We start from the raw sequence: 26,452 nt of genomic DNA, 5'->3' as shown, positions 1-26,452 counted from the left end.
TACAGAAAGACCAAAACAGATTAATGCCTAGTGAAGGATGGTTTTAAGTATTGGAAAGTGGAATTAAAGTGCTTTACAGATAACCTAAATTCTTCCCGAGCCTTGCAGATTACCACAAAGGTTGAAAATATAAGATTTTATTAAAGCTAAATTATGTTTGATCACTTGTATGGAATAAATCTATTCATTAGCAAAACTGTCTTGGTTTTGGCTGAGACAGAGTTAATTTTGTTCCTAGTAGCTGGTACAGTGCTGTGCTTTGGATTTAGAATGAGAATAATAATAGTTGAATAATAGTTGGTAACACACTGATGCTTTAGTTGTTGCTAAACAATGTGTAACACCAAGTCAAGGACTTTTCAGCTTCTCATACTGCCCTGCCAGCACAGAGGCTGCGGTGCCCAAGACGCTGGGAGGGGGCATGGCCAGGACAGCTGACCCAAACTGGCCAAAGGGATATTCCCTACCATATGACATCTTGCTTAGTATAGAAACTTGGTGAGAGTTTGCCAAGGGGTGAACGCTGCTCACGAACTGTCTCAGTATTGGTTGACGGGTGGTGAGCACTTGCATTGTGCATCACTCGTTTATTATTATCATGATTATCCACTTCTCTCCTGTTAAGACTGTCTTTATTGTAACCCATGAGGTTTACCATTTTTTTTCTGATTCTCTCCCCTATCCCACTGGAAGGGGGGAAGCAAGCCAAAGCTGTCTGTAGTGTTTAGCTGCCTGCCAGGTTAAACCACAACAAAAACATACAAAATTTTATTATCAAGTATGTAATCACCAAATGGAACAGAAAAGTGAAATATAAGATAGGTTTAAAATCAGCTACATGATATGATCTTTTATTCTCTACAGTGAATGATGTAATTAACTTTTCACACTGAAGTATATTTTGATCAAGAAGAATCAGCATTCTTGCAGTGTGAAACAGACCAAAAGGAACAAACAGTCATCTAGAATGCCAATTAAACCTCCACTCTGAAAAATGCTGTACACAGTATCCGAGATAGCAGTAACAAAAAAGGTGAGTTTTACTTTTCAATTTTACCCTGTTAGCTTCTTCAGTAGACAGACAGTATTTGACATATTTTAACTTCTAATATTACTTCTCTGATCCATTAGCTCATCTTCTTCATACTTTGGTAAAATTTCAGTCAGACTTCACAATAGTTAGACCCTCTTCAAGATCATCAAAATGTTCAACTGACAAGACTTAGAGACAAGCTTACTGTTCAGTGGTTTCTGGGCATCTGCATTTTCTTCTCCTTCAAATCCTGAGGGCTGGTCTTCTACCTTAACAGTTGTCTTTTTTGACCTTGTCCTGTCATCTTCATCTTCACTGTCTGCTGTGTACAGACTTCGATCTGTAAATGGGCGTCTCTCATCTCTGTCTCACAAGAAAAAAAAAATCATGTTATTCTTAGAAAACCTGAAGCAATTGTTTTCTTTTCATTATCTACAATACACTCTTGAGATGCAACTGTAACTTATATTCGTCTCTTCATTCCAGATTGTGTGTATTCCCATTTTACTGCCTGTACAGCTATCATTTTGATAAAGATGCAAAGTTTTACACCAGAATTTTTTTAATGAGAATCACTCTAATAGGTAGATACAAAGTAACCGTTTCTACTTTGAAGCATTCCCTTCAGTACAAACCCAAACGAGCAACTGATTGAAATCCTGTAACAAAGGAACATGCAAAGAATCTCCTCCTCTTCACTCCTAACCATGGCTCCACTAGGGGACAGCAGACACAACAGACAACACACACCTTCTATATTCCTAACACGAATATTACTGGTAAAAGGGAATTTAGAGCTCCACAAACAGAAATGTTATTAACAATTAGCATGCTCCAGACCATAATGACTAAGAAAAGGTGATCCACAATTAACCCTTTGTACCTAATTATTCTTCCATTTGACAGCAGAAGGCGAAGATCATTGTCTTTTGTTCGCCATTCAGGTACTGTAGAAGATGGCTGAAAGGGCTTGTTAAATCTCCCATTCAGTTTAGAGCTTGTGGTATCCTAAAAAAATAAAAGCAATATTGCTTATTATTTATTTCTATAAATGCAATTTTTTTTTCTGCACTACATAAAGCTTAAAATCAGCACTAGGATCATTGCCTTCCTGATAACCAGCTGAAGAAAGCTCAGACAAAACCTGTTTGGATGTAAAAAAAAAAGTACACTGCATCTTCTTCCTTGAATCATCTATACTCTCCTGAAGCATATGAAACAACTACAACTTTACTATAATATTCCTTTATGTTTCCTTTGGAGAATTATCACTGTATTCAAAACAAAGAAATCCAAGATACATAAGCCAAAAGCTGAGCTTGGAACTGATAAGACAACTCCTGGATTGGGTATCTGGTCCCTGGAACTAGTATCCCAGAACTGATTTATAGTGGAAAGTAACCTGCCAGAAGCAGCTCAAAACAATTTACATTTAACATATACTCTGAAGCAATCAGTGACACACTTTTGGGCCAAACCAGGAACACGTAAAATAATATATATATTTTTTACAAGCCAATACTGATAGTGAACAATGTATTTCTACATTAAATGGCAATGACTAATACTCCTAAACATTTGTTTTGTAGCAATGAACTGCAAAGGGTTAATTATTTGTGGTAAATTTTAAGTTCAGCTTCCTGTCTTTGAGGGTTGAGTGTCTCTTGTTCATGCCTCATGAAGATCAATATAAAGACCCAAATCAGTATTCTTCGACTATGACAATCCATCCTGTCCCAACTAAATTTGTCAGCATTTCTTATTCTCAGAAAGCTACATATTTCCTTTTATAAAGCTACTTATTTCCATTCTCTCACTCCTTCTCAAATATCTGTTGCTGGTTTTTGAAATAAGGTCAAAAAACATAAAAAAAAATTTCAAGAGAGAACATTTCACTCATTCACTCCATGATAGTTTTGTAATACGACTACAAAGCCCATAGCTCCACAATGGAGACCAAAGACAGCCCTAGGTTTACTGGTAGGGTGGCACAGCCATATAGGAAATAGGAACATGATTGAAAAACATGGCTAATCAAATTACAGTAACTGAACTATAAGAAACAACTATCTAAAAAAGACATAGAGAAGCAGGCTGGCTCAGAGCCTCACCAAGTCAAGGCTTTGCAAGCTCCCTTTTCTTCACAGAACTGATTCAAAGTAGTACTTGATAGCTACAGCAGTCCTAATTCAAAAACTATACTTGAAGAAGGTAGTTCAAGGCTTCAAGGCATTTTCCAAACCAAAAGGTTGAAAGAATCTCCACAAAAAAAATATCAAGGAAGAGAGAAATTCCTATCAGGAAAACTCAAAGAAACTGAAAACAAATCTATCCATGTCTCGTAAGACAAAGAGCAATAGCTTGTATTCTTATGCACATTAAAAGCTTTTCCCTTTCAACAGAGATTAGAAATCTACTCCGGTTTTGTTTTTCTTGCACACAACTCAAAACTTGCCTCTTCCCACGGTGACATCTCCAGCCTTTTCAGTACTGCCCTGGTGTGGAGTTCCAGGATGTCCAGGTTAGAAGGAGTTTTGGTAGCATGGTCCCGCAGTTTCCTCACCCTTCTTCTGGAGTGGTGAGGGGAAGTTGTTTCATGCGAAGACCGTGAAGATGGACACACACCAAGAATTCCCTGAGTTTTAACTAGTTTGCTGTTTTCCTCCTTTAATTAAAACCACATATTTCAGAATAGTCTCAGAGGAGTAAATCCACATATTTAAGTGTTGCTTCTTACTCATCTAATTAAATGTAAGTTATATAAATAAAATTGTTAGACCTTTTAGAGAAGTACTACGTATTTCCTATGGATTTGATGTACAAACTTTAGTTCTACTGCACCCCTTTCCCATTTGGGTCTTTTATAATCTCCCATCATAGTGGTGCTTAACACCAAAAGTTACCACCAAAACATAAGGTTTAATTCATGAAGGCAGCATAGGATAGACGTGTTGTACCCAACATATCACGTTTCTCTTCAGTTCTCAGAACTGTTCTCTCCACATGCAAACGTGAGAATTTTTCAAGAATCAATATTTATTAAGGAATAAAGGAGCAAAACATTGGTAAAGGAGGGGAAAAGAGGAAACAAAACAGACTATACAGCAAATAGCAACAAATAGTAAGGAAAAGAGCAAAAGAGATGACAAGTGGACCAGATCTAACAAACAAGCATAGGAGAATGTAATATGCACAGAATTTCAAATTAAACTAACAACATATTCACAGTAACTATTGTAAGTAGTAATAAGTGTGAATATTTTAGAAATACTGACCTACAACTAATTTCACCATTAAAAATACACATTAAAAAAAAAAAGGCAAAACCAACAAAAAACACCCTCACTATACATTTTCTTTATCTGAAATACCCATAGCTTCATAGCTTAGTACTCCCAGCAGTGTTCCTCTTGATTTTCTATTATTAATGAATGTTAAATAAATTAAAAGGTGAATATGGTCAATCAGAGGCATAACTACTATAGAATTCCCTGATTCAAAGATATTTTTTCTGCAGGCTTTTGTAGGGTTGCCTCTGTTCTTACCTCTACAGAACGAATCACTTTTGAGAGCTCTTTTATGAGATTCCCAGGCCTAATGTTGTCTGGAATTTCAAAGGCATGTTCTGTTACAAGCTGTATGCAAAAAAGGAAGAAAAGATGCTTAATTCATTTTTTTCACATAAACCCAGAATAAATAGGAAATAAAACTACATGGGAAAAAATTAAAAGGAAAAAAACAGATTAATTTATGCAATAATGACTGCAAACTGCCAGCACAGACACACACACACACTGAAGCTTCCAGTCCAAACTTTAGAAGGCAGCAGATACACCTCAGTGTCTCTAAGAATCCAAAGAAAGAGCAATACAAAGCCATACTCACAACTGCTTCAATTTTTTTACCCTCAGTACACCAATCAGCTTCTTTTTTTCTCTTTAGAATCAGTATAGAGCCACACTTCAGAAACTTACTAGAGTCATGACCTTTGAAACAGTTAAATACTACGGGAATTTCACTATGGCAAAAATTTAATCTAAAGAGCAAATCAGGAATAATAATCCGTAACCAACATGCAGATTTTTAGACATCTGCCTCACATTTTGCTTTAAAAAAATACCTTAACTTATTTAGAATCTTGTAGGTTGGAGAAAGGAATTTAAAAAAATCATTCCCTATAAAAAAATTTAGGAAACTGTTACAGTTTATGTTCCCTTCAATCCTCTGAAATAGTATCTGAGATAGATTTCATATATATATATATATATATATATATATATATATATAACCAATCTGAGTAAGTCCAAACACTCTACAGTTAGATCTAGTAAAAAAGAGGTTTAATATTTTGTATGTACAGTTTAAATGTGCTTCAAAACATTTTTAGTTAGAACTAAATAGACGAAACAGCACTCACGCATAGACCAGAATGACTAACATGAACTCCGGTATCCCCTTAATTGACTGTTTAAGTGGAAAACTATCCCACAAACACTTTCAGCTACCCACATTCAAAACTGAGATTCAGCAGCAAAATTATTGCTAGAAGCAATCTGATATTTTATGTGCATTTCATTGAACCTGGCTTCCTCTCAGTCATTAAAACAAACACTCTCTCCCGCACTCCCCCCCCCACAAAAAACCCAAGATGGATGTATAACCATGGTATAATGATTCATTTCAGTACCATTATTTATACAGGAAAGATTAAATCAGCTGCTATTATTTACCGTTGTTCATTCTTTGCATGCATCACCTCTACACATTCACACTTGGGAACACGGCACCTCTGTCACTAAACTATGTAATTTTTCCAGCAAGTTTACTTGTCATTTTAGACTATTCAGTCCTTTCTACTTAAGGATTTGACTCTCCCAAAAGCCTTCCTGTCCATGAAGACTTCAAGAAGAAGGTGACTGTTGTAATCCTCCAAAACACTGACTGACTGCAAAGTTCTTCTGGTTTAAAAATACCAAAAAGCCTTCCTAATGCAAATTTAGTTTATATCAGATATAAAATTATAGTTTATATCAGATATTTGTTTATATCAGATTTAAAATTTAAAATATAATTTAATATTTCATTATTGTAATATTATATAATTTTTTTAAAAGTGCATCCAAAGAACTTAAATATGTGAATAAATTCAAATGGATATATAACCTAACAGTCTGACAGAAGGAAAGGATGGGCAGGAAATATGAATACCTACAGAACATGAATGTGAAAAATCAAGACAATTAAATTAAACAGTATTCCCCGAAAATAAACAGTTTCAGAACAAATATGAGGCCTTGGTACTTATTTTAAAAATGTTCTTTAAGCTCCAATGATTGTTTGCTGCTACCCTTATCTACAATCATGCTGAATAAAGCTATAGCTAAATGGAAAGTTAAATGTATTCATGAGGTGTTAATGTCTACATCTTATTATTTGCAGTCTCTCAGAGAAAGCAAAAGTAACTACAAATAGCGCTATGCCAGAAACTGATTTCTTGACCAACAATGTTGCTTCAGCATGCAATGAACTGGTTCATTCTAAAGTGGTCACAGTTGTTGACAAGAGGCTTTGTATTTGAATATGGCACATCTTTTGGTCCATGTGAAAACAAGTTTGAATGTTAAATATTTTCTGACACTTTGGAGTTACTGTTGCTCTTCCCATTTTCTTTAGGTCAACATATGGTTCGTGGCAATACTGTACAGGTCTAAAATCTCTTTACAGGAAGTAGGCTGAGGTGCAACGAGTAACATGCGGTTCACCTCAATGCGGTGCTGGTATTCATATTCAGAAGCCATAACTGAAAAGTTATTATCGTTATTGAATAACTTGGTTTTAAGTTTTCTCTGCATCTTGCCTCCTGGAAAAGAACAAGTAGCCTTTGGGACTAAGGAATTCTCCTGTACTAAGGAGAAGAGTAGCAGCAAAATAGCCTAAGCATGTCAGATGTAAATTGCAGGTAAATAAAATAATGAAAAAAAAGCTATGGTTCAAGAAAGGGGTTTGTAAATGTTTGAAATATACAGAGGAAAAAGAAACATCTTAAATCAAGAGATACAGATTAAAAAAGAAGTCTTGGTAGGCAAACGAATCCACCCATCTTTGGAAATTAGCATCACAATGAAGTATATCAATACTTTAAAATGTACACAAAAAATGAACATAAAATCAAAATAATAAATGCGACATCCCAGGCTTACTTTTTTGGGGTTTTTTTGGTGGTGGTTTTTTTTTTTCTTCTAAAACAGCTATTAATACTTTTTTTAAAAGCACAGAACAGTTGCCCAAAATAATTTTACTAGTATATGAATCAAACATCTGAAAAATTGAATCTGAGACCTGTTGCTTATGCAAGCTGGAAGGAAGCCAGAGCTAAAAACCTGGAGTTCAGGCAACATTGTCACTGTGTGTATCAACTAACCTGCAGACTGATGATCTGCATCAAAGTAATCGGAGCATACACGTAGTGATAAAAGCCTTGCACAAACTGAACTCAAATCAAGACATGAAAACTAAAATAATTTTAGTAGCACTCAATCTCTAGCCTCAGCATCTTGTAATTTTTGGCAGTTTTAAAGTATTGCAGAAATTAAGACAATGCTGCCCTGCTGAAGATGAGTTTGAAATTCTCCAGCAAATGGTCTAAAGCAATTCACTAAGATAATTCACGTCTTGAAAAGACATATTCCCCGGTACAAATGTGTAACCTCACGAGTAGACTTCTCATTTGTGGAGTATTCAGTCGTCATCCTTTTTTTGGAATCTGCCTGAAAACCCCAGCATGAGCAGATCATACAGCAATGTACAAAGCTCCTTCTGTCTTCAGCTGCGTACAGCAACAACCCTATCACGCACATGGCCTGCTGCAAAGGAAAGATTAGCTCACTTATGAAGCAGCAGCGAGAAAAGATGAACGCAAGGTACAAAGTATGATAGCTGGAGGACAGCAGACAACATTGTGACTAGATCACTGATGCTGTGCGGTTTCCTCACAATCAAAGTGTCTGTTCAGCCAGTGGTTTGGGAATGCCCACAGGTCTCACTAATATGCATTCAGAAGGCAGCACGTACAATTCATTTTTTTTACCATGGAAAAGTAGGAAACTTATCACATTCTAGATGAAGTATTAATCAAACTATTTAATGAGCTACTAGACAGTACACAAATGCTACAATACTATGCTACAGCAATCCAGAAAAGAGGAGTTCCAACCCAATATCAAATTAAAATAAGGATTCATATAAGCTATGTTTGATCTCGGTTATCGGCAGTCTGATTGCTGGCTTATTATCCATGCCACGGATGCAGAGACAGCTTGGATTCACACATGGCTTAGCAGCTTAGGCACAACATTCTGTAAATACTGCTACACTGCTTACTAGCTAGCTTTGATCCAGCATGGCATAGACAAGGAGACACTGGAGAACCAACTCAGAGAAGTTACGGAGGGCCAGCAAAGGTCCATCTGGAACCACTAATGCTACAGAGGCTGGACCCCAGATGATTCCACACAGAGTAACCACTCTGCATTTGCACCTCTTGTTCAGTTCCATAAAGCTTATTACATTGGGTGCAGCGCTGCGTAAAATATCACACCTGTTGTATAGTAAATTCTCTTACAAGAATTTGTGGGCAGAAAGACCAAACAGATCTCCAAAAGCCAGTTCAAGTCAGCATGGCCAGCAACAAACTAGAATTAATAAGCTCAGTCAGAACTAAACTGTCTGTCAGTGAACAGCACTTCCCAGAAGCAGATTCCAAGAGGGCTTATTAGCTCAGGCACATGAGAAAACACATGGAGTTAGGCCAGATCCAGGGCTGTGCCAAAACAAATACGCTTTCCTGGAGAGCAGAGCACCAGCAAAGCCAGCACAGACAACACAATGATTTTACAAGAGTCAGCCAATGTTCAGCAGTGACAGTATTCAACTGAAGTTAATACCCTCATCTGAAGTTAAACCGACTCTTCAGTCATACATGCTTACCTGAAATGTGTTCTCCAGAGCACTGACATTAATGAAAAATGCTAAATATCAAGGCATTCCATCCCTCCATTGCCTCAGACTAGGATGAATCAACTATATAAACAGATTTGTTAGAAAAAAGCTGCACCTTATCAGCTTATCCTCTAGCACTCTTATCCCATCCTGAGGAGAAACAAGATTCTACTTCTATCAGCTACAAGATCTTATTAATTGGTCTAAAAAGACTTTATTAGCATCATGGAATACAAAGTTGTCATGATGATTCTTCCACAGATCAACAGTACATACTCTCCATAGAGTCTTTCAGTACTCATTAACAGCTAAAAATAATCTTAAACTTTAAAAGGGCATAGACCTTCACTTCTATATCAAAACAGAGCTCACCAAAATAGGAAAAAAAAAAAAAAAAAATCACTTATACTTACTTCTTTTTTCATCCATAATTTTAAAGCAGTAAGTAAAGCCTTCACTCCTTGCACTAAATAGCTTGGAGGCTGGAAACCATCTTCCCTCAGTTCTAAAAAGGATACAGATACCAATTTAGAAACACGCTAACAGTGAAAACAATAGAATGATACCTACCCTTCAGCCAATGAAGTTGTCATTGTGCAACAGCACAAAAAAGGAAAAATCATGCAAGCAAATGAAACATGACATCCTGTATTTGTGTGTAAACTGCAACAAAACAAAACAAAAACAAAACAAAAAAAACGGCAGGCTAAAGTTATTCTACATAATTTTTTTTTACTAATTTCTGGGTGAATTAGGGGTAGTTTACAACATACTAAAGTTCAACCGGAATAAAACAGACCTAAAATACAGAACGAGAGAAAACCTATTTGAAAAAAGAAATCACTTCTATTTCATTCAGAAATATTTTAGTCAAAGCAGACCAGAAGGATGTGGGATGTATCTCTAGATTAAAATTCCTATTGCTTATTCCCATACATAGAGCAAATGGTTCACGCCAGCACACTTCCACTTCCCAAACATTTTCTGTCACCCTTCCAAATATCACAGTTCTCCCCCAGTTTACATCATTTTTCCTCCCAAAATCAAAGGGGACAGGAAGTGAAATCACTCTGCTACAGAAGCTGCTCTTCTTAAGAAAGCTGGTGCTCCCAAGTGATTGCAACTCCTTTTATATTTTCTCTTTTCCTTCGTGGGGGAAAAAAAGAAGGAAAAAGACAAACTTCCTGGAAAGAGTCAAAAGTAGATTGCAACTTCTCCCAGTGTTCCTGACAAATATTTCCACTTCTCAATAGCAAATGGACCAACACTAGAACTATTTGGCTCATTTTATTTCCTTAAAAGAGTACAATAACAAACCACTGTTCTTATGGATAATGGATTAGTCTGCTGGCAGAAAAAGCAAAGTTCTGTTACTTAACAGCTGTTCTACCCTCCAAGATGCCTCCTATTTGTTAAAGGGTACTAGCTGCCCACTAGCTGACTCAGTTACTAAAATTTTGGGAATACAATGCAGCACCATAGGCTGGATTTTTCAGCTGCAATAGAAAAGACTGCATGACATAAGAGTAATCAAAATTAATGAGTATCAGATAGATAAACAAGTTACCTATTCTGCAGCTCCAAGAACTATGAAGAAAAATAGTTTAGGTGAATGCCACAACACTTATATCATAAAACACTTCTTGCTAATGAAGAGACAAAATCAGAGTGTTTATGACCCTCTTATCACTAAAACCAAACAACAACAACAAAAAAACCCCACAACAACAAAAACCAACAAACCCAACATGACGCACAAAAAGATACATTGTGCTGATTTTGCTTATTGACCTGAATTTCACACCAAGTGCTGCTAACAACCATGTACTCAACATTTTACAAGCTGGTCACCACGGTTACCTTTCACAACTGAACTGGTATCATCCCTTATTTCTAAAACAAATGATTTTGACTGTTAAACGTCTAAGTTGCATGAGTCTTGATGCCAAAGCCCAACACAACCTTCACTCTAGCCACCGGAAACCTCAATTTTTATTTTTTATGATGGCTTTAAATGATCATAGCATTGTTCTGCAACAAAATATCTTCTAACCTATAGATGAAAAATAATATGAGAGTAAGGTTCATACCCCTGCCCGAAGACACAAGAGGCTCGTAGTCTATGTACTCAAGGAATCACAGGATAAAAAGAGGAGGCGGAAGAGGAGGGGAATGGACACAGAACACAACTCATAGTTAGCTAGATGATACAGAAACATATATTCCACTGCTTTTCCAGCAGGAATACAGCTCCTATGTCTTCTGACAAGTTCGTAAAATTTAAATACACAGGAGTGAGACCAAGCAAGGCAAGCTTTCAAGAAGAAAATACTCTTTTTTGGAAGGAAAAGTTTTCTGCAAGTTTGTTCTATTTGGTAAGATTTCTGAGTTGCTTTAGGTTCATCCAGAAAGTTTAAATGCTCATTTAAGAAACAAGGGTTGTTCAACACCTTCACTTGCTGAAAAAAATAGAATAACTGTGACTATTTTCGTATTAGAAAAAAGGTTACGTGAGATTCTGATCTCTTCCAAAGCAGAATCTGAATTCAGCAGCCTCCTCTGAAGGTTTGTCTCCTTTGAAATCCATCATTTGGAATATGACATTTATTATTAATAATAAGATTAAATAGAGCAGGCAGAGGGAAAGATATTTGAGAAGAAGGCGAAGCCAGACAGGCACTCTCTCAAGATCAGTTATATGTGGGCACAGATTTAGAAATTACAGGACTAGATGAGGAAGTTTGGAAAGGATCAGCACCTGTCACGAGCAGGAGGTTTTTGAGATGTCTATTGATAAGCATGTATATAAATGATTTGACACAGCTCATAAGAACTGATGCATCTTTCCTACAACAGCCCTCACAGACACCTTTCCCTTCACAAGAAAGAGCAGAAGAAAACAGGTAGTTTGACTGACTGAAAAGGTCAAAGAAAATTGTAGAAGTGCAACAAAACGTCTTCATTCAGCTGCAAAGGCACCGAGAAGAAACTCACACATGAAAGTTAGTGGGATCATTTAGAGTCATTTGCTGAAAGAAGAAGAGAAAGGCTACCAAAGGGTACTCATACATCTGAAGTGATATGGAAGAAGCCCAAGTGAAAAACTGATGCCATTGAAATAAGTTTCCTATCTTCCTTAACAATGTCTTTTCAGATAATGGCAAATTAATCCTATTTGGCTGATTGCATAACTGCACTGTGTCAGGATTTCAGATACTCTGTCTTGACAATCTGGAATATTTTAACTGACCACACACATCGTCAGCATTGGATGAAAACCACTAATAAAATAGTTCAAAGGTTGCAGCAGCATGCTACAAAGCGTTAAGGTACATGCATCACCAATTGCTCTAACCTTTCTGCACTGTGCGAGTTATCCTAGAAACCTTAAATCACTAAAGTAATTTTCAGAAAGTTCATTTACTAAGACCAAGAACTGCTGGATCTAGAACTGTCACAGTGCAGCATTCACTAAAATCTAGTTAAAAAATACTATGACTTAAAAAAAATAAAATTAAAATAAATAAAATTTAAAAAAATTTAAAAAATTTAAAAATGAAAGTCTTGTTTCCCATCTTAAAAAGTTTCCTCTGTTCACACAACAGCAGTATAATTTTCTCCATTATCAATGAAAAGAAAAAAATAGAAGTGGATACATGTATATCTCTTAAAACAAAACAAGGATTACCTTTCAATGTTTCCAGTAAGTTTTTGGCCACAAACCAACAGATGGCTTCAAAAAAAGGAAATTTAAAAAGATCCGGGGTTTTTAGCCTCTTCTCCATTTCATAACACCTGAATAAATTGAAATATTACAAAACATGAATGTTTTAGTTATCGAATTAATTATTCAAATATGTAATCAAATAGACACAAAGTCCAAAATAAAATAAAATAACCATAGCCATGATAAATAAAAGAAGTCAAGTATCACATAGTTAAATCCCAACAAGACCACAGACAAGATTGAACTCTGGTCTCATCCAGGCTCTGACCTTATCAAGTTTGACTGCGGCACTTCTAAGAATAAAGTTGGACTTCATAAAACTAGGATACAAACCCAATGTGTGATCTTTTAACAGATGGAATTTTATCAGGATTCCACTGTAATAAATAAAAACAATATGTTTAGAAGACAGCTTCACATCTTGGACAAAAACTAAATACAGCTGCCCTTAGAGCAATGCTGACTTGAGGACACTCATTTCAACTCAGTGTCACACACCTGGGCTTGCTCAGTTTTGTTTTACTTACTTAGACTAATCTCCAAAGTAGAGTTTTTCTTTTTTTCTTTTTTTTCTTTTATTCACTTAAATTTTTGCATACTCTTCATTTTTCTTTTGAAACAAACTTTGAAGAAGTGAAATAAGAGTATGTGCTTGCTACAGTCTAACTGAAAATGTCACTATTGTCTGTTTGAGAGCCTGTACCTATTTGATTCTGGTTAAGAGCATGAAGAAAAGTATCTATTAAAAGAATACCCTACTTAACAAGGAAAAGGTACAGGAAGGGCTGAGACTAACCTGAGCTGCATGCCAATATTGAGGTTGTGCAAAAAGTTTCCTCCAAAAGCCATACAATCCTGAGATGTGAGCACAGCATGAATCCAGCCTGAAATGACAGATTATGAAACTTAATATATACATATAAATTATTCTAAAAGTGGTTTGAAATACATATAGAAGTAAAAATTCTGTACTTGGAAAGAGAAAACCAAACAAATTTGTATTCTGTGCCATGAATAAGTAATCTAAAGTTTAGCAACATGTAAGTTACAGTGGTTTAGGTATCTAGTGGAACTATAGATTTCTGAAGGAGTTAAGATTAAAATATTTTTTACTAGGAGTGAGGAAGGGAATGTGAGACTGCCAGTGATTTTTCGCGTAAAAATCCCCAGAGGTTTTCCCTCCAATCAACAAAAATAAGCAAGTCAGGAGGGAAAAAACATAATGAACGAAAGATAAAGTCATAAAAATAAAATAGAAATTATATTACTTTCAATATTTACATGTTGCTTAAAGTTACTGTACTGTTTCCTCAACATAAAAATGTCATTTAGCAATACTGAAGTTTCTCAAATAGGAATTCAGAAGTAGTTCCACTAATTATAAATACAGTCATCGTAATTCCAGTGAAATTATGATCAGTTTTAAAATCCAGTCTAGGCACTCTGACTGTGCAGATTTGTCACATAATTGAAATATTGTCTTTGTGAATTCCACTATTCAACATGGCAAAGCATGGCCAACATTATGCTATCAATCTAGCTGATTACTACTGGATAATTTCAAGTAAATACACAAAAGAACACATTATATTAGCTTCCTGATTAAAAATAATTACTTTAAAATTTATACAGTACAGCCTCAGTGTAAATAAACTACAAATAGAGTTTCCTCTTTCAGGATTTTTCTTCTGATTTTACATGAATACACATAATCTTCTGACAGAAGATGAGTTGGCCACACATTTACAGATTACTTCATGGCTTCACTAAAGGTAGGCAAGATGTACAAACACAGGAAACTCCTCAATTTGAGGCAAGATCAGATTAGATCACAAGGAACTATATATTGCAAACTAGTATTAAATCCATGCCCTAATTCAGCTAAGAATAACTAGTTCTAGTTGTGGTAGCACACATAAAAAGACCTGAAACCTAGCAACACGCCTGCTATGTAGCCTGGGAAGGAAGCAAGTTACAGAACAGTGTATGAGAGAACACAGAACACAGTGGCACATGCAACCTAAGGTGTTTTTTCAATTAATATTAAACATTGATCAGTTTTACTTCTTTTCTTTGAGAAGTGCAGTGCAACAAAAATCGCCTTGTATTACCAGTCTCATTTTGCATTTGTTAATATGTTTTCAGTTTTTCACTCTTATCATCACAGTAGATGAGTACCTCCAACTCTACAAGGAATATGTGTATTTCAGTCCTTTAAACACACATCTCCCCAGACGCTGACAAAACTAATGACAAAGCCTGCTCACTGTTGCATCAGCACCAGGATTTTTATGGCACACCTGTATCAACTAAAGGATTTCATTTTTTTATATTCCTACTTGCTATTTTTATGCTGTAGTTTTGATCAAGGTCTATGCAACAAGGCAAGAAAATTTGGTGTAGGCCACATAGAATATTTTGAATAATATTTAAATAACTCTCAAGAGGCTCCCAGTAGGTGCTATTCATCTGCATGCAAGATCAATTTAAAATCAGAAGTCTACTCTGAACATATTTCAGAGATAATAAAATAATTATGGCATCCACTAGCATCAGTGCAAGGAGAAACAGCAAAAGTGGTTTTCAGTAGAGATCAGGGGGTTTTTAAAGCCTTCAATCAGTCTAACAGAATTTCCCATTTTTTAAACACCTGTCTTGAAACTTGGTTTAATTAATTAGTTCTTATACTATACTCTATCATATGTATATGAATGCATATGCGTATACACATATTAACATTAAAAAATACCATTTTATGTGCATATACACACAAATACATGTATACATTAGAAACTATCATTTTATGATACTATTCTTTTTGGGCAGAGTATAGCAAGAGCCCAGATTCAGCTGATTACTTGGAAAGCAATAACTCTTTTCAAAGATCTGTGGGTCACAATAAAGTTCTTCATTCTGTAATTCTGCATTCTTTGTTCATAGACGTATAACCTTGCACTTAGATAAATGGAAAATTAATGTCATCTCTTGCCAAAAATATATGGATTTTAAAAGCTCTGGGTGTTCAGGAAAGTTAAATGCATTTATAGCTCCTCACCATGTAGTATTTATTCTGCACAAGCCATGAACTAGAACAGTAAGCGCTAAACCTCACAGGTAGAGAACTGGGCTATGAGAAAAACGTAGTTGTCTGTCTAGGAAGTCCATGACAAAATAAGGTACTGAATTCAGGGCTTATTCTAGAAGTAGAATTGTGCACTCTTTTCCTTCTCCATGTATTTAAAGCTTCCTCCCCCCAAAAAGGGAAGATAGTACCCAGCATAGACTTTTAAAAATAAAATACTAAAAAGTATTTATATGGATGGGCTGGATAAGTGAAAATACAAAAATTAACTTGCACTCGCTTTACTGGTAAAATGTGGGTTGATTTATTAAAGACTTCTAAGTTTGCGGTATTTGGGAGTTTGGGGGAGTGGTGTTTGGAGGATTTTTCTGTGTTTTTTAAAATAGATAAATAAATTTGATTGTCTTGATGTTTCTCCTTTCTTAAAAATGTACTGTAATTTATCAGATGCTATTAGGTGACAGCTACATGAAATGCTGTTAATCAGAAAAAACTATGCCTTTGCACCATTCTTCAAAGGAAGCTGTTGAAATAAATTTATGAATTCTACTGTTTCATAAGCTGTATCTACAAACATCCTTTCACTTTGTGTATTCTTCAATTTTATTTAGGGACACTTATTCACTGAATAATTGTCACGAGTGTGCTTCATTTATGAAGACACTTCTGTTTTGATTCAGATAATCTCCACAAGCTCCACCACAGGTTAGATTTCCTGCTGACACACATAACCCCACCCACCCAACATTTATTTTCAATCCTCTAGCCTACGGCATAAGAATTTTATGCAATGTTTTTGCAATAATTTTGTCTAGTAGGTCTTGAAATATTTAAAAGCTGTAAAAAAACCCTGTATGATAAAATTAAGAATTCAGTCTGGATATCTATCAAATGCTGAACAATGTGTCTTCTATGAATTTGAACTATTTCTTTGCTACCCAAATCAAGCTTTAATTTGTTGACTTATTGTGTAATAAACGCCCTTTATTTTCCTGATAACTGTTACTACTATCGGGTAACCTAAAAAGCTAATAACTCGTTTTGAAAATTTAAATTTCTAGATTTTGTATTATTCTCTCTTATCCAAAATTTTATGTGAAACTAAATGTTGATAACACAATCTCAGGTGATCAAATGTGCTAAGTCCTAGTAATTAGGGTAAAATCTTACCTGTTGGAACAAATAAAGTGTGTCCTTGCTTCACAACACACTTGTAACATTTGTCGACCTTGTCCCCAAAATATACTTCACTCTGGGTGACAGATGAACTCCAAGACTCATACAGAGCCAAATTTTCATCAGTTGGCTTGATCAAATAGAATATCTTCTCACCCTATTAAACAAAACAAAATAAACAAACATAATCAAATAAATAAATTAATGTCTTCCTGAAGGCACACTACAACCTCTGACTCATTCCTAAAAAAGTAACAGATTGATCTAAATGCTAAGTATTCCATATTTCCACTGTGGAACACTGGGGCTTCCTAGACCCAGTGTTTCACAACTGTAAGCAAACAGAAGACTAGTCAATAGTACACTAACCAGTCGGTCTCTTGTGATGTAAAAGAAACAAACAAGCCAACCAAAACTTTTAATTGGAGCATAAAAAATTTCCAGCTTTTATAAACAATTTATGGATATGCGCACACAAGCCAAATGCGAAAACACTTTGCCTTTTCCATAATGTATACAAGGTCAAAGTTTGCAAGAAGAATAAAAAGTTGAGTATGCCAATGACTTTCATTCAATTCATTTTTCAAACTAAAACCTCACTACATCACCTACCAGTCTACCAAAATGATCGGTTATCCAATCACAGTCTGGAAGTCATCAACAGCATGCTAAAATAAAAGCATATAAATGCAACACCAATAATCAGTAATTTACCTTCAAGGTGGCTTTTTAAGCACAAAATTTCATGTAGGTGATAATTCTAAAAAGGCGATAATGCCATAGAAGAAAGCTGCACACTGAATAAATTGTTTCACATAAATCGTCATAAATCAAGAAGCCTTCATACCCAGAGAACGTGGTACCAAACTGATGTTCCTCCAAAATCAATATGAAAATCAGTATAGCTGTCCTGGACGCCCATCAAGCAATACTTCTGAACAAAAGGCTTAGGGAAGACAGAATCATCTGGCCAATAATTTTCCACCCATGAAAGCTTTCTGGCAATGTCTGGTACTTCCACTAATTCAGACATCCTTTTAAAACAAACAAACAAAAAAGAACCATAAATATAATCAATAGTAAGCACATATCTTTTTAAGTGACAGCTTTAAATTTTTGTTTCCTACAAATTTATTACTGCATTACATCACTGTCTACAGAAAATACACAGCTTCCTCTCTTTCCCACTACAGACATTATACTCCTACATATACTGTTCAACTTAGTGAAAACCACTTCCTACATTCAAGGAATTGAAGTAAATACTCACTTTGTGTCCGAGAATTCCAGGCTGATGACATTCAATACTTTTGGTCGGTCAGGATTTGTGAAATATTTAATATAATTATGGAGCTTCATTTTACTGTCTGCTTGTCTTGCTACATCTATTACATCTATCACTTTGTCGCCACCTGTGAAAAATAGGATGATTTTCTTAAACCTATTGCAGAAGAAAACAGCTAGTCAAAGTGTTTAAGAGAAATTCAACCTTTTTCCAGGCTTTATCAAAACATTTCTGCACAAAAACTCCACTACTATCAGTATTCTTTTGGAACAGAGACAGATCAGTATAAACCTACTTTTTATTAGATCTAACTTTAATTGCTACAATCAGCTATGGACAGAACTGAATACACTCTGAAAATAAATCCTCTTTCCTGTGGCTAACCAAAATGAAAAAGAGCAGTATAGAATGACTGCAACTGGTTTTTGTTTTTGGTGGTTTTTTGGCTGTGTTTTTTGTTGTTGTGTTTTTTGGCTTTTTCAAAGGGTTTGTGGTTGCAATTGGAAAGACTAGCATAGAGAAAGTTATCAAAGAAGATCTATTCCTCACTTTTCCTATTAATCATCACCACAGCACTTGAGTATTTAACACAACGACCACTGAGAAGTCTTTACAAATAATAAACACTACTGCTTACAGCTTGTATTTCTTAGCAAACTGCACTAAGCTTGTGCCATAACCGGTGAGTTTTAACTTTAAAAACTACGTAGGCACCGTTTCACAAATATTCTACAAGCCCGCCCCCACCCTCTTTATATACATGCATAACTTTTAAGCACACCGTAATTTCACTGAATAATTGTCATGAGTGTGCTTCATTTATGAAGACAACAAGGACTGGTTTACATATCGCCTGTTTTAAAGTGACACATCTGTAGAGCCAGACAAGCAAGAAGCAATCTTTAGCCAACATTGTAACAGTAATTGGTTTATGTCCATTTAGTTATACAAGCGTCAAATCTGCCAATTAATTTTGGAATTCTGGAATGTATTTAGATGTACATTATAACCATAATGACTTGTATCAAAATAATTACACTTTCAAGCAGAACATATTACTCTTTCTAATCGTAACAGTAACAACATTCCATATACTACATATTTCCTCTATTCTCGTGCCACTGTAAGATGCTGATGGACAGAAAACCCACTTTCAGCACAGATCGTTATATTAGGTCATCACAAGAACACAGACAAGGCCATATACAGACTTCTCAACTGTACTATATGTTACAGGAAATGTCACACACTGATGCGCTGAGTCTCCATTTCTCTGTACCGATCACTTACATGAGGTTGAAACAATTACAGACTGCCAACAGACCTGATAAGAAATAAATAAATGGTCTTTGGGAAGCTCTAGTTTTCCTGCCAAAGGAAGCCAAGGTGGGAAAATTTCCAGGAAGAAACATTTAATTCAGGAATGCCAATTTACTGAGCCCAAACCAGTAAGTTTTGCAGTATCCTAACCAATACTTAAACTTTATTGATCGTAAGAGTGATTCATTCAGTTCTGAAAGAGAACAATCTTTCAAGTCTTTACTGGTTTAAAATCCAGCATTCCATGTCTAGCTTGCACCAAAATTAATGTGTTTAAAAGTCAAAAAGTAAGGCTGTACTCCTACCACATATCTACCACACACTAAAAAACAACAAAACAACACAACCACACCAAACCATAGCTTTAATTTTACTCTCTGCTAGTCTTCTGGCTAGAAGTCACTTAATTTAGAATATATATTTAGCACCCTGGAAGCTCTTACAATCATGTAAATATTTGTTTTACTTTACAGACAGGATCATTTGTAAGTACTTCAGAGTGACTCTTACCTACATAGCGTTCCACATCTAAAACGGAGAAAGTTGGTGGAGGAAGCCTGAGCCCCAGACCATCTAATTTAGGAACCATAATGGGAACATCGAACCCATGTTTCTCCAAGTATCTTTGTGTCAGTTGGCTTCCATGCATTTTCAAAATGACTTCATCAGCACTGGCAGAAAGCAATAACAGAACATTAGCAGAAAAGCATCCTTCAAGTACTACTGAAAAAAAAAAAAGTCACAGTTTGGGAGGGGAAAGATGGGAATAGCTACATTTGAATGCAAAAGACGTGGACACAGTACCATTAAGCATTTAACTAAAAAACGAAAAATATGACCTAAACCAGCAAGGAAACGTTTACTGTCATGCATAATCTGGGAACTCATAGTCTTTCTATAAGACTGAAGACAGTAACTTAAGAGGATGGGGAAAAGGAATTCTCAGAGAAGGCATTAAAGCACATTTTGGTAACAAACTCCTTTAAAGAATTTTAAGTCATTATGTTTCAGTGAGATACCCAATCACAGACAGCTCAGGATGACAGTACACCATGTTTCTCCACTTTCTCTAAAGCATGTGAGAATGGAAAGACTACCAGCTCATATAAATGTTCTATGTTATATGGAATGCAACTGAGGACTATACCTGGACTAGAGGAATAGACAGACAATATTCTGAGAGTTCAGGCACAAAGAAGAAAAACAAAAACCAACCGTTCATGCTATTGCCCCCACTCCCCAAAAAAACAAACAAAGCCCCAAAAACTCAAAACCCCCACACCATCCTGTAGCAGTCCTGACAGACAACATATCCCAGTGCAAAACTGAGCAGGGGAAGTTACTGCATTAAAAGGCAATGTAACCAACTGAAACAGGGATGGGATGAAGGGGGGACTCTAAAGGGGGCGGAAGTCATTGTTGAGCTTCATTTTCTGAAACAGAGAAATGTCAGTCGCTTCCTCTAAGACACTCAGCCAACAACGTTTCTCTATTTTTTTTCACTGAAATGTGTGAGTAAGCTTCTGTACCTTGGGAAAGAGCGAGCCCGCAGCTGTTTAACAAAGGTCCGTGTTCCAGCCTGCACCGGTTTGGAACCATCATCCAACTCTGTGTAGTCATGTCTGTGCCAGTTCCTCCTCTTCTTCACTACAAGTTTCAGAAGGATTAAACTTTGAATTGGTTAAATCAGATAGCTCAGATTAGCAGTTGCCCCATCAGTGAGCTAGACGTGCCTCAATTACATTACTACAATTTACAAACCTTATTGTTTATGCAGGTGACACTCTACCTATCTGCAACAAACAAAATCTTCAGGACACCTGACAGTAATTCTATATACTTCTATAGCTCCCTCTACATGAGAATCTCATTAAACACAATGATTTAAGACTCCATATCCAGTGCAGCACAAGTAAACTGCAGCAGCCTGAAAGCTGTCCAAATTCTAAAAGTCAGCAACAAAACTAGAAATAAAACTTTAATTTCCTAAAGTTCAAACTATTTTTTTTAATAAACAGAGAATCATACCTCTTCAAGATCCAGAGACTTCATTTTATTTATTAACACAGAATTAACATGATCTAATCTCATTGTCCTATCTCACCACATGAGCATAACTCATATCCAGTCTGATAATACTACTACTATTCACTACCACATGCTTTTCAAAACCAAACCACCTTTATTTTATCTACTGCTTATGTCTCCATAACAGTTTTGGGCATAAACTGTTTTGGACAGGTGTGATCTTTACTATGCAAGCACAGTACATATGACATAAGCATTGCAGACCAAAAAAATCAACTTCTGAGTTGTTTGAAACTCTAATGCACTGTTACAGTTTCTTAATAAAGCACAAAGGATAAATTAATGTTCTAATACAATTTGGGGAATTGGAAACTGATAGTTCAATGGCAACTAAATTGCATTTTTAACCGTTTCCTATACTTCAAGGGGTGAGGAAAATTATAAACTAGACATTCAACACAAAACTGTTGTGTTGGTCTCCACATGACAAATGACAGATTAATAAATGAGAAAAAAAATCATAGCATCATAGAATGGTTTGGATTGGAAGGAACCTTTAAAGACCACCTGGTTCAACTTCCCCTGCCATGGGCAGAGACACCTCCCACAAAGCTGCATCCAACCTGACCTGGGAACACTTCCAGTGATGGGGCATCCACGGCTTCTCTGGGCAGCCTGTTCCAGTGTCTCACCACCCTCATAGCAGAGAATTTCTTCCTTATATCCAATCTAAACCTGCCCTCTTTCAGTTTAAAACTGTTCTCTCTTCTTCTGTCACTACAGGCCTTGGTAAAAAGTCGCCTTGTTTCTTATTAGCCCCCTTTATATATTGAAAGGCTGTATTTTAGAACATTTTAAGCTGTATGCAGCCTCCCTATTTGAATTTTTTTGCCTCAAGTGACGGAGAGGACAAGTTGACTTATAATATCACGGTGAACTTACTGCCTGCCTTCAAATTTTCACTATTTCATGACAGATTATTTCATAATGGATATTCCATTAATTCATCTTAATCAACCACTTATTTCTTATCTTCGTTTACAAAGAATACAAGCTTACTGCTTTGAAATGAAGCCCTTGGTCGTATCACCTATCTGTTAGCAAAATGCATTTTGGAGCATTTTCCGTCTATACAAATAAACGTGCATCTCTTGCCCCCAAACATTTAATAGGCTGAGAAGCCCCATTAACTTCCCAACAGGTGCCTGAGCAAGAAGGATGGCCATCTCCTCATCTGGGAAAGAAAGTCCAACAGTGCTCGACTTGCTACCTTTCTATTGACTTACCAGCAGATCATGTGCCACAATAAGAAACATACTATGCTTACAGTAATTTTTAGGTTGCATTTCAGTTTTTCAAAAAAGAGCCAAACTCTGCTCCACAGCTTTGGATAGTTGCTACCAGAAGATTGCCTCAAGAAGACTTACTGAGACCAGATCTATAATTTAACAACTAATATTAAGCAGAAATTTAGTTATATCTGCTGAGGAAACACAGAAGAGGGAATAAGCTACTGTGAACACAAGTGTTATTTTACAGGTGTATACAAAACAGCCTGCAATGCAAATATGATACCCAGCTAAACAACTGTCTTAATACAAATTTGAACTTTATGGAAGAGCTCATCCTTAAGTCTACTAAAGTCATGATGCACTCAAAATCTAAGAAAAAGTGCTAGCAATACAGAAAACACAGCTAACAGTAACAGGAAGATAAGGATTTAAGAGGGAAAACAAAGGAAAAAAAAATAAAGTAGCTCCGAAAAAAAAAGAACAAGCCACAAACCTGCTTCTCCAGAAAAAAGCTACATATATAGGAATAACTGAGATCTTCTAGTCATTACACATAAGAGGTAATTATTCCTATTGATGAGCTGTTTCCTACAGAAGTGACAAAATGTACTCTTCAGAAGACATTTAAGAGAAGACATTGGTATTTATAGCTCTTTGCTAACCTGAAAACCAGTGCTGAAGAGCTTGCTTAATGAGCCAACTATCCAAACACAGTAAAACTTCATAAATAATGAAGCCAGGTTTATTAGGTTTTCAAAGCTATTTTCTCAGTCATAAATAATAATACAAGAAATTAGTGGCTAATACTAATTTGCAAGAGTAGTTTCTCATAAATTCACTGCTGTTACAACAGCTCATTAAAATTTTAAGATGATACAGCTGCTTAAGAGATTTTATAGCACAACACCAACTTTTAAAAATCTGTCCTTCCAGCACTTAAAAACTAGAAATTTAAGTTCTTCTTTTGCTTTACTTAGTACTTGGCAACGTACATTATCATTCCATAAGTACGAGAACACTGAAGAACAGAGAACAGGAATGAAAACTTTTTCTGCTTACATATCTCCTAATTCTAGAGCTTTTATACCCCCTTAGGACATCACAATAACAGTTGCAGGAAAAATAATTTAACTGTATGGTCCTCACACTAAAATTCAAATAAATAAACCCCAAAACGACTACATTAGTTGAAATGCGCATATAACACCTCCCTCTCCCAATCACCCCAAACTAGTGGAAGGATCTAGTGTTCACCCTTGCAGTTTCTGAAAACTGAGGCACAACCCACTGTGACAATACTAAAAATTTTGAGGAGCATACAGTAAATCATAGAATACCACTTCTAAGGTCTCATATTGTCAGCTCAGATCAAACATTGGCATTACTACAGTTAAAAAGAAAAAAAAAAAGAGCACACAGATGGGAAGGTATTTACAGAATTTGAAAAAGGTAAAACCAAGAAAGCAATGTCCTGACAACCACAGTCCTGTTAACATTTACTGTACCTTCTGCTCTCTTAAAGCTCTGGATTCTAGAGTCTGGTGACAGACCTGACTCCCAGAATTCATGCAAATAAAGCACGTTCAGACTCAAGGATCACTGAGAAAACTTTGAAAATAACAAAATATAATATGAAGACTCTAACCCAAATAAGCTAAGAAAACTCCATAGTGTATTACTGTTTGTTAAAACTGCTCTCTTTTTTTAATTATTTAGGATTTTAGGATAAATTATTTAGCATTTTACACACATGGCTGCTTACCAAAGGTCTTTCTTTTTGTTTCAAATACAAGAAGAAATTGATTGGTTAATTTCATCTTTACATCCAAATATACAGTAGCTTTCTTTTCATTATTGCAACTTTTACGTAATTAATTGTGTAGGATACTGACAGTAACTCTTTGGTAGTATGAAGTATGTGTTTATTGTATATTTTCAGTAAATGTTTTGCACTATGTTATTTGATTAGTTGGGATTATATAAGCAAGTGCCTGCTAAAATCAGATATACTTGCCCTCTTAAATCAAATAGCTGAATTTTTGTCTCTTTCAAAACTCTCTTAGACAAAGGGATTTTAGAATATGAAGCTGTAAATAAAAATGCTTTTTTTTACTTCAATACATCATTTCTTATGATTGAAGCACTCTGGAGCATTGCTGCAACACTTGAAGCCACACAACATTATCAGTCTCTCTAAACACTCAAGTAAAAAGAGCCCAAACCACAAACTATCATAGATTGTATTCTGACAGCTTAGTGGAGAACAATTAATGAAATTCCACGTGAAGACATATTTCAGCATACCACCTCTGCTTGGGTTGATATGCAGTGTGTCTGAAGCTTCTACTAAATCTAGACGATCTACTTACTTGAGGCAATATGAATCAATAAGGATAATTTTTACCACAGATTCTTGTCTTTTTGAAAAGGCTTCCAACACAAAAATCAGTCTTATCTCACTCTCAAATTGCTTCAGGTGAGACAGAGCTCACACTAGAGCTAGCAGCCTCTGCATTACAAGAAAGGTTATTCGCAGGCATCACGGTCAAGCATACTAGTTCTCCCAAATCAAGAAGAGAAAAGAAGTTTCAAATTTACTAGTTTCTTATTTTGAAAGTCTGATATGATCCTCCTTCTACTCCTCCTCCTAGTCTCTCTATTCCACAGAAACAACAGGCAGAAAGGTTACTTTTTTGTTTGTTTGGGGTTTTGGTTTGTTTGTTTGCTTTAAAATGATGATTCCTTCATTTTCATTTTCTCACTCTCTGTCAAGTCCAAATTGTTTTCTTCTAGTTCTAAGCACTTTGATTTCTCTAATTTACAGCGGTGGTTTATATTTTACCCTATCTGCATCTCCAGATCAAAGAACCTTTCAGCATGGTTTGGTTTGGTTTGGGTTTGTTTGTTTGTTTGTATCAGCTCAGAGTTAGTAATGTAGAACCAATACCTTCTAAATAATCAAGCTCATCTTAAATGGTCTTCTGAACAGTCTTTTTCAATTGTACATAGAGAGAAAACATACTGAAAGTGTAAAATAAAAGTCTGAATAACCCGTACTTACTTAGAGAAGGTCCATGGAGAATTGCACAGTTGGGACAATGGTATAGATCAATGTCAACAGCATGGTGCTCCTCTACCCCAACGCAGCTGGAATAATATTTTTTAAATGTTCGTGAGAAAACATGTCAGTTGTATTTTTCAAGCTAAAAAATAATTGAATTTTAACTTTTTACTAGAACATGCTTAGTCTACAAAATTGTAATGAAATATCAAATTATCTCAACTACTGGGTTGCCACGTACATTTTTGAGTTGTAATTTATTACTGAACAGAGAATGCCATTAAAAAAAAAATCATAAAAAGGAAACAAGAATCAAATTTCTGTAAAAATGAGTCCACAATATATACCATTACCCCTCATTCCCCAAAAAAGTTTTGATCCTAATTACAGGAAACAGTTTATGCAAAACCATTCAAGCAATTTTCCTTATAAAAGTTGCTACTTAAAAAA

The 26,452-nt window shown here is 35.7% G+C and overlaps 1 protein-coding gene across 2 annotated transcripts in view; it reads right to left on the bottom strand.

The window, feature by feature from the left end:
* The window catches only part of KDM7A (lysine demethylase 7A), a 69,299-nt gene that overhangs the window by 16,502 nt on the left and 26,345 nt on the right, over positions 1–26,452 (bottom strand). For both annotated transcript variants that reach the window (XM_065640698.1, XM_065640702.1), the window contains exons 2-14: positions 26,003–26,088; positions 21,151–21,268; positions 20,132–20,292; positions 18,287–18,428; positions 17,864–18,050; positions 17,011–17,173; positions 13,555–13,642; positions 12,720–12,826; positions 9,445–9,536; positions 4,579–4,668; positions 3,489–3,698; positions 1,917–2,041; positions 1,239–1,396 (exon numbers count right to left, since the gene is read on the bottom strand). In XM_065640698.1, coding sequence (XP_065496770.1) covers positions 1,239–1,396; positions 1,917–2,041; positions 3,489–3,698; positions 4,579–4,668; positions 9,445–9,536; positions 12,720–12,826; positions 13,555–13,642; positions 17,011–17,173; positions 17,864–18,050; positions 18,287–18,428; positions 20,132–20,292; positions 21,151–21,268; positions 26,003–26,088 — 1,727 coding nt within the window. The remainder of the gene's footprint in view (positions 1–1,238; positions 1,397–1,916; positions 2,042–3,488; positions 3,699–4,578; positions 4,669–9,444; positions 9,537–12,719; positions 12,827–13,554; positions 13,643–17,010; positions 17,174–17,863; positions 18,051–18,286; positions 18,429–20,131; positions 20,293–21,150; positions 21,269–26,002; positions 26,089–26,452) is intronic.

The sequence above is a fragment of the Caloenas nicobarica genome, chromosome 1 (assembly GCF_036013445.1).
Source record: "Caloenas nicobarica isolate bCalNic1 chromosome 1, bCalNic1.hap1, whole genome shotgun sequence".
In the NCBI taxonomy this organism is placed as follows: domain Eukaryota; kingdom Metazoa; phylum Chordata; class Aves; order Columbiformes; family Columbidae; genus Caloenas; species Caloenas nicobarica.
Note: the sequence above shows the minus strand (reverse complement) of the source record. Positions and strands in the feature narration are given on the sequence as shown.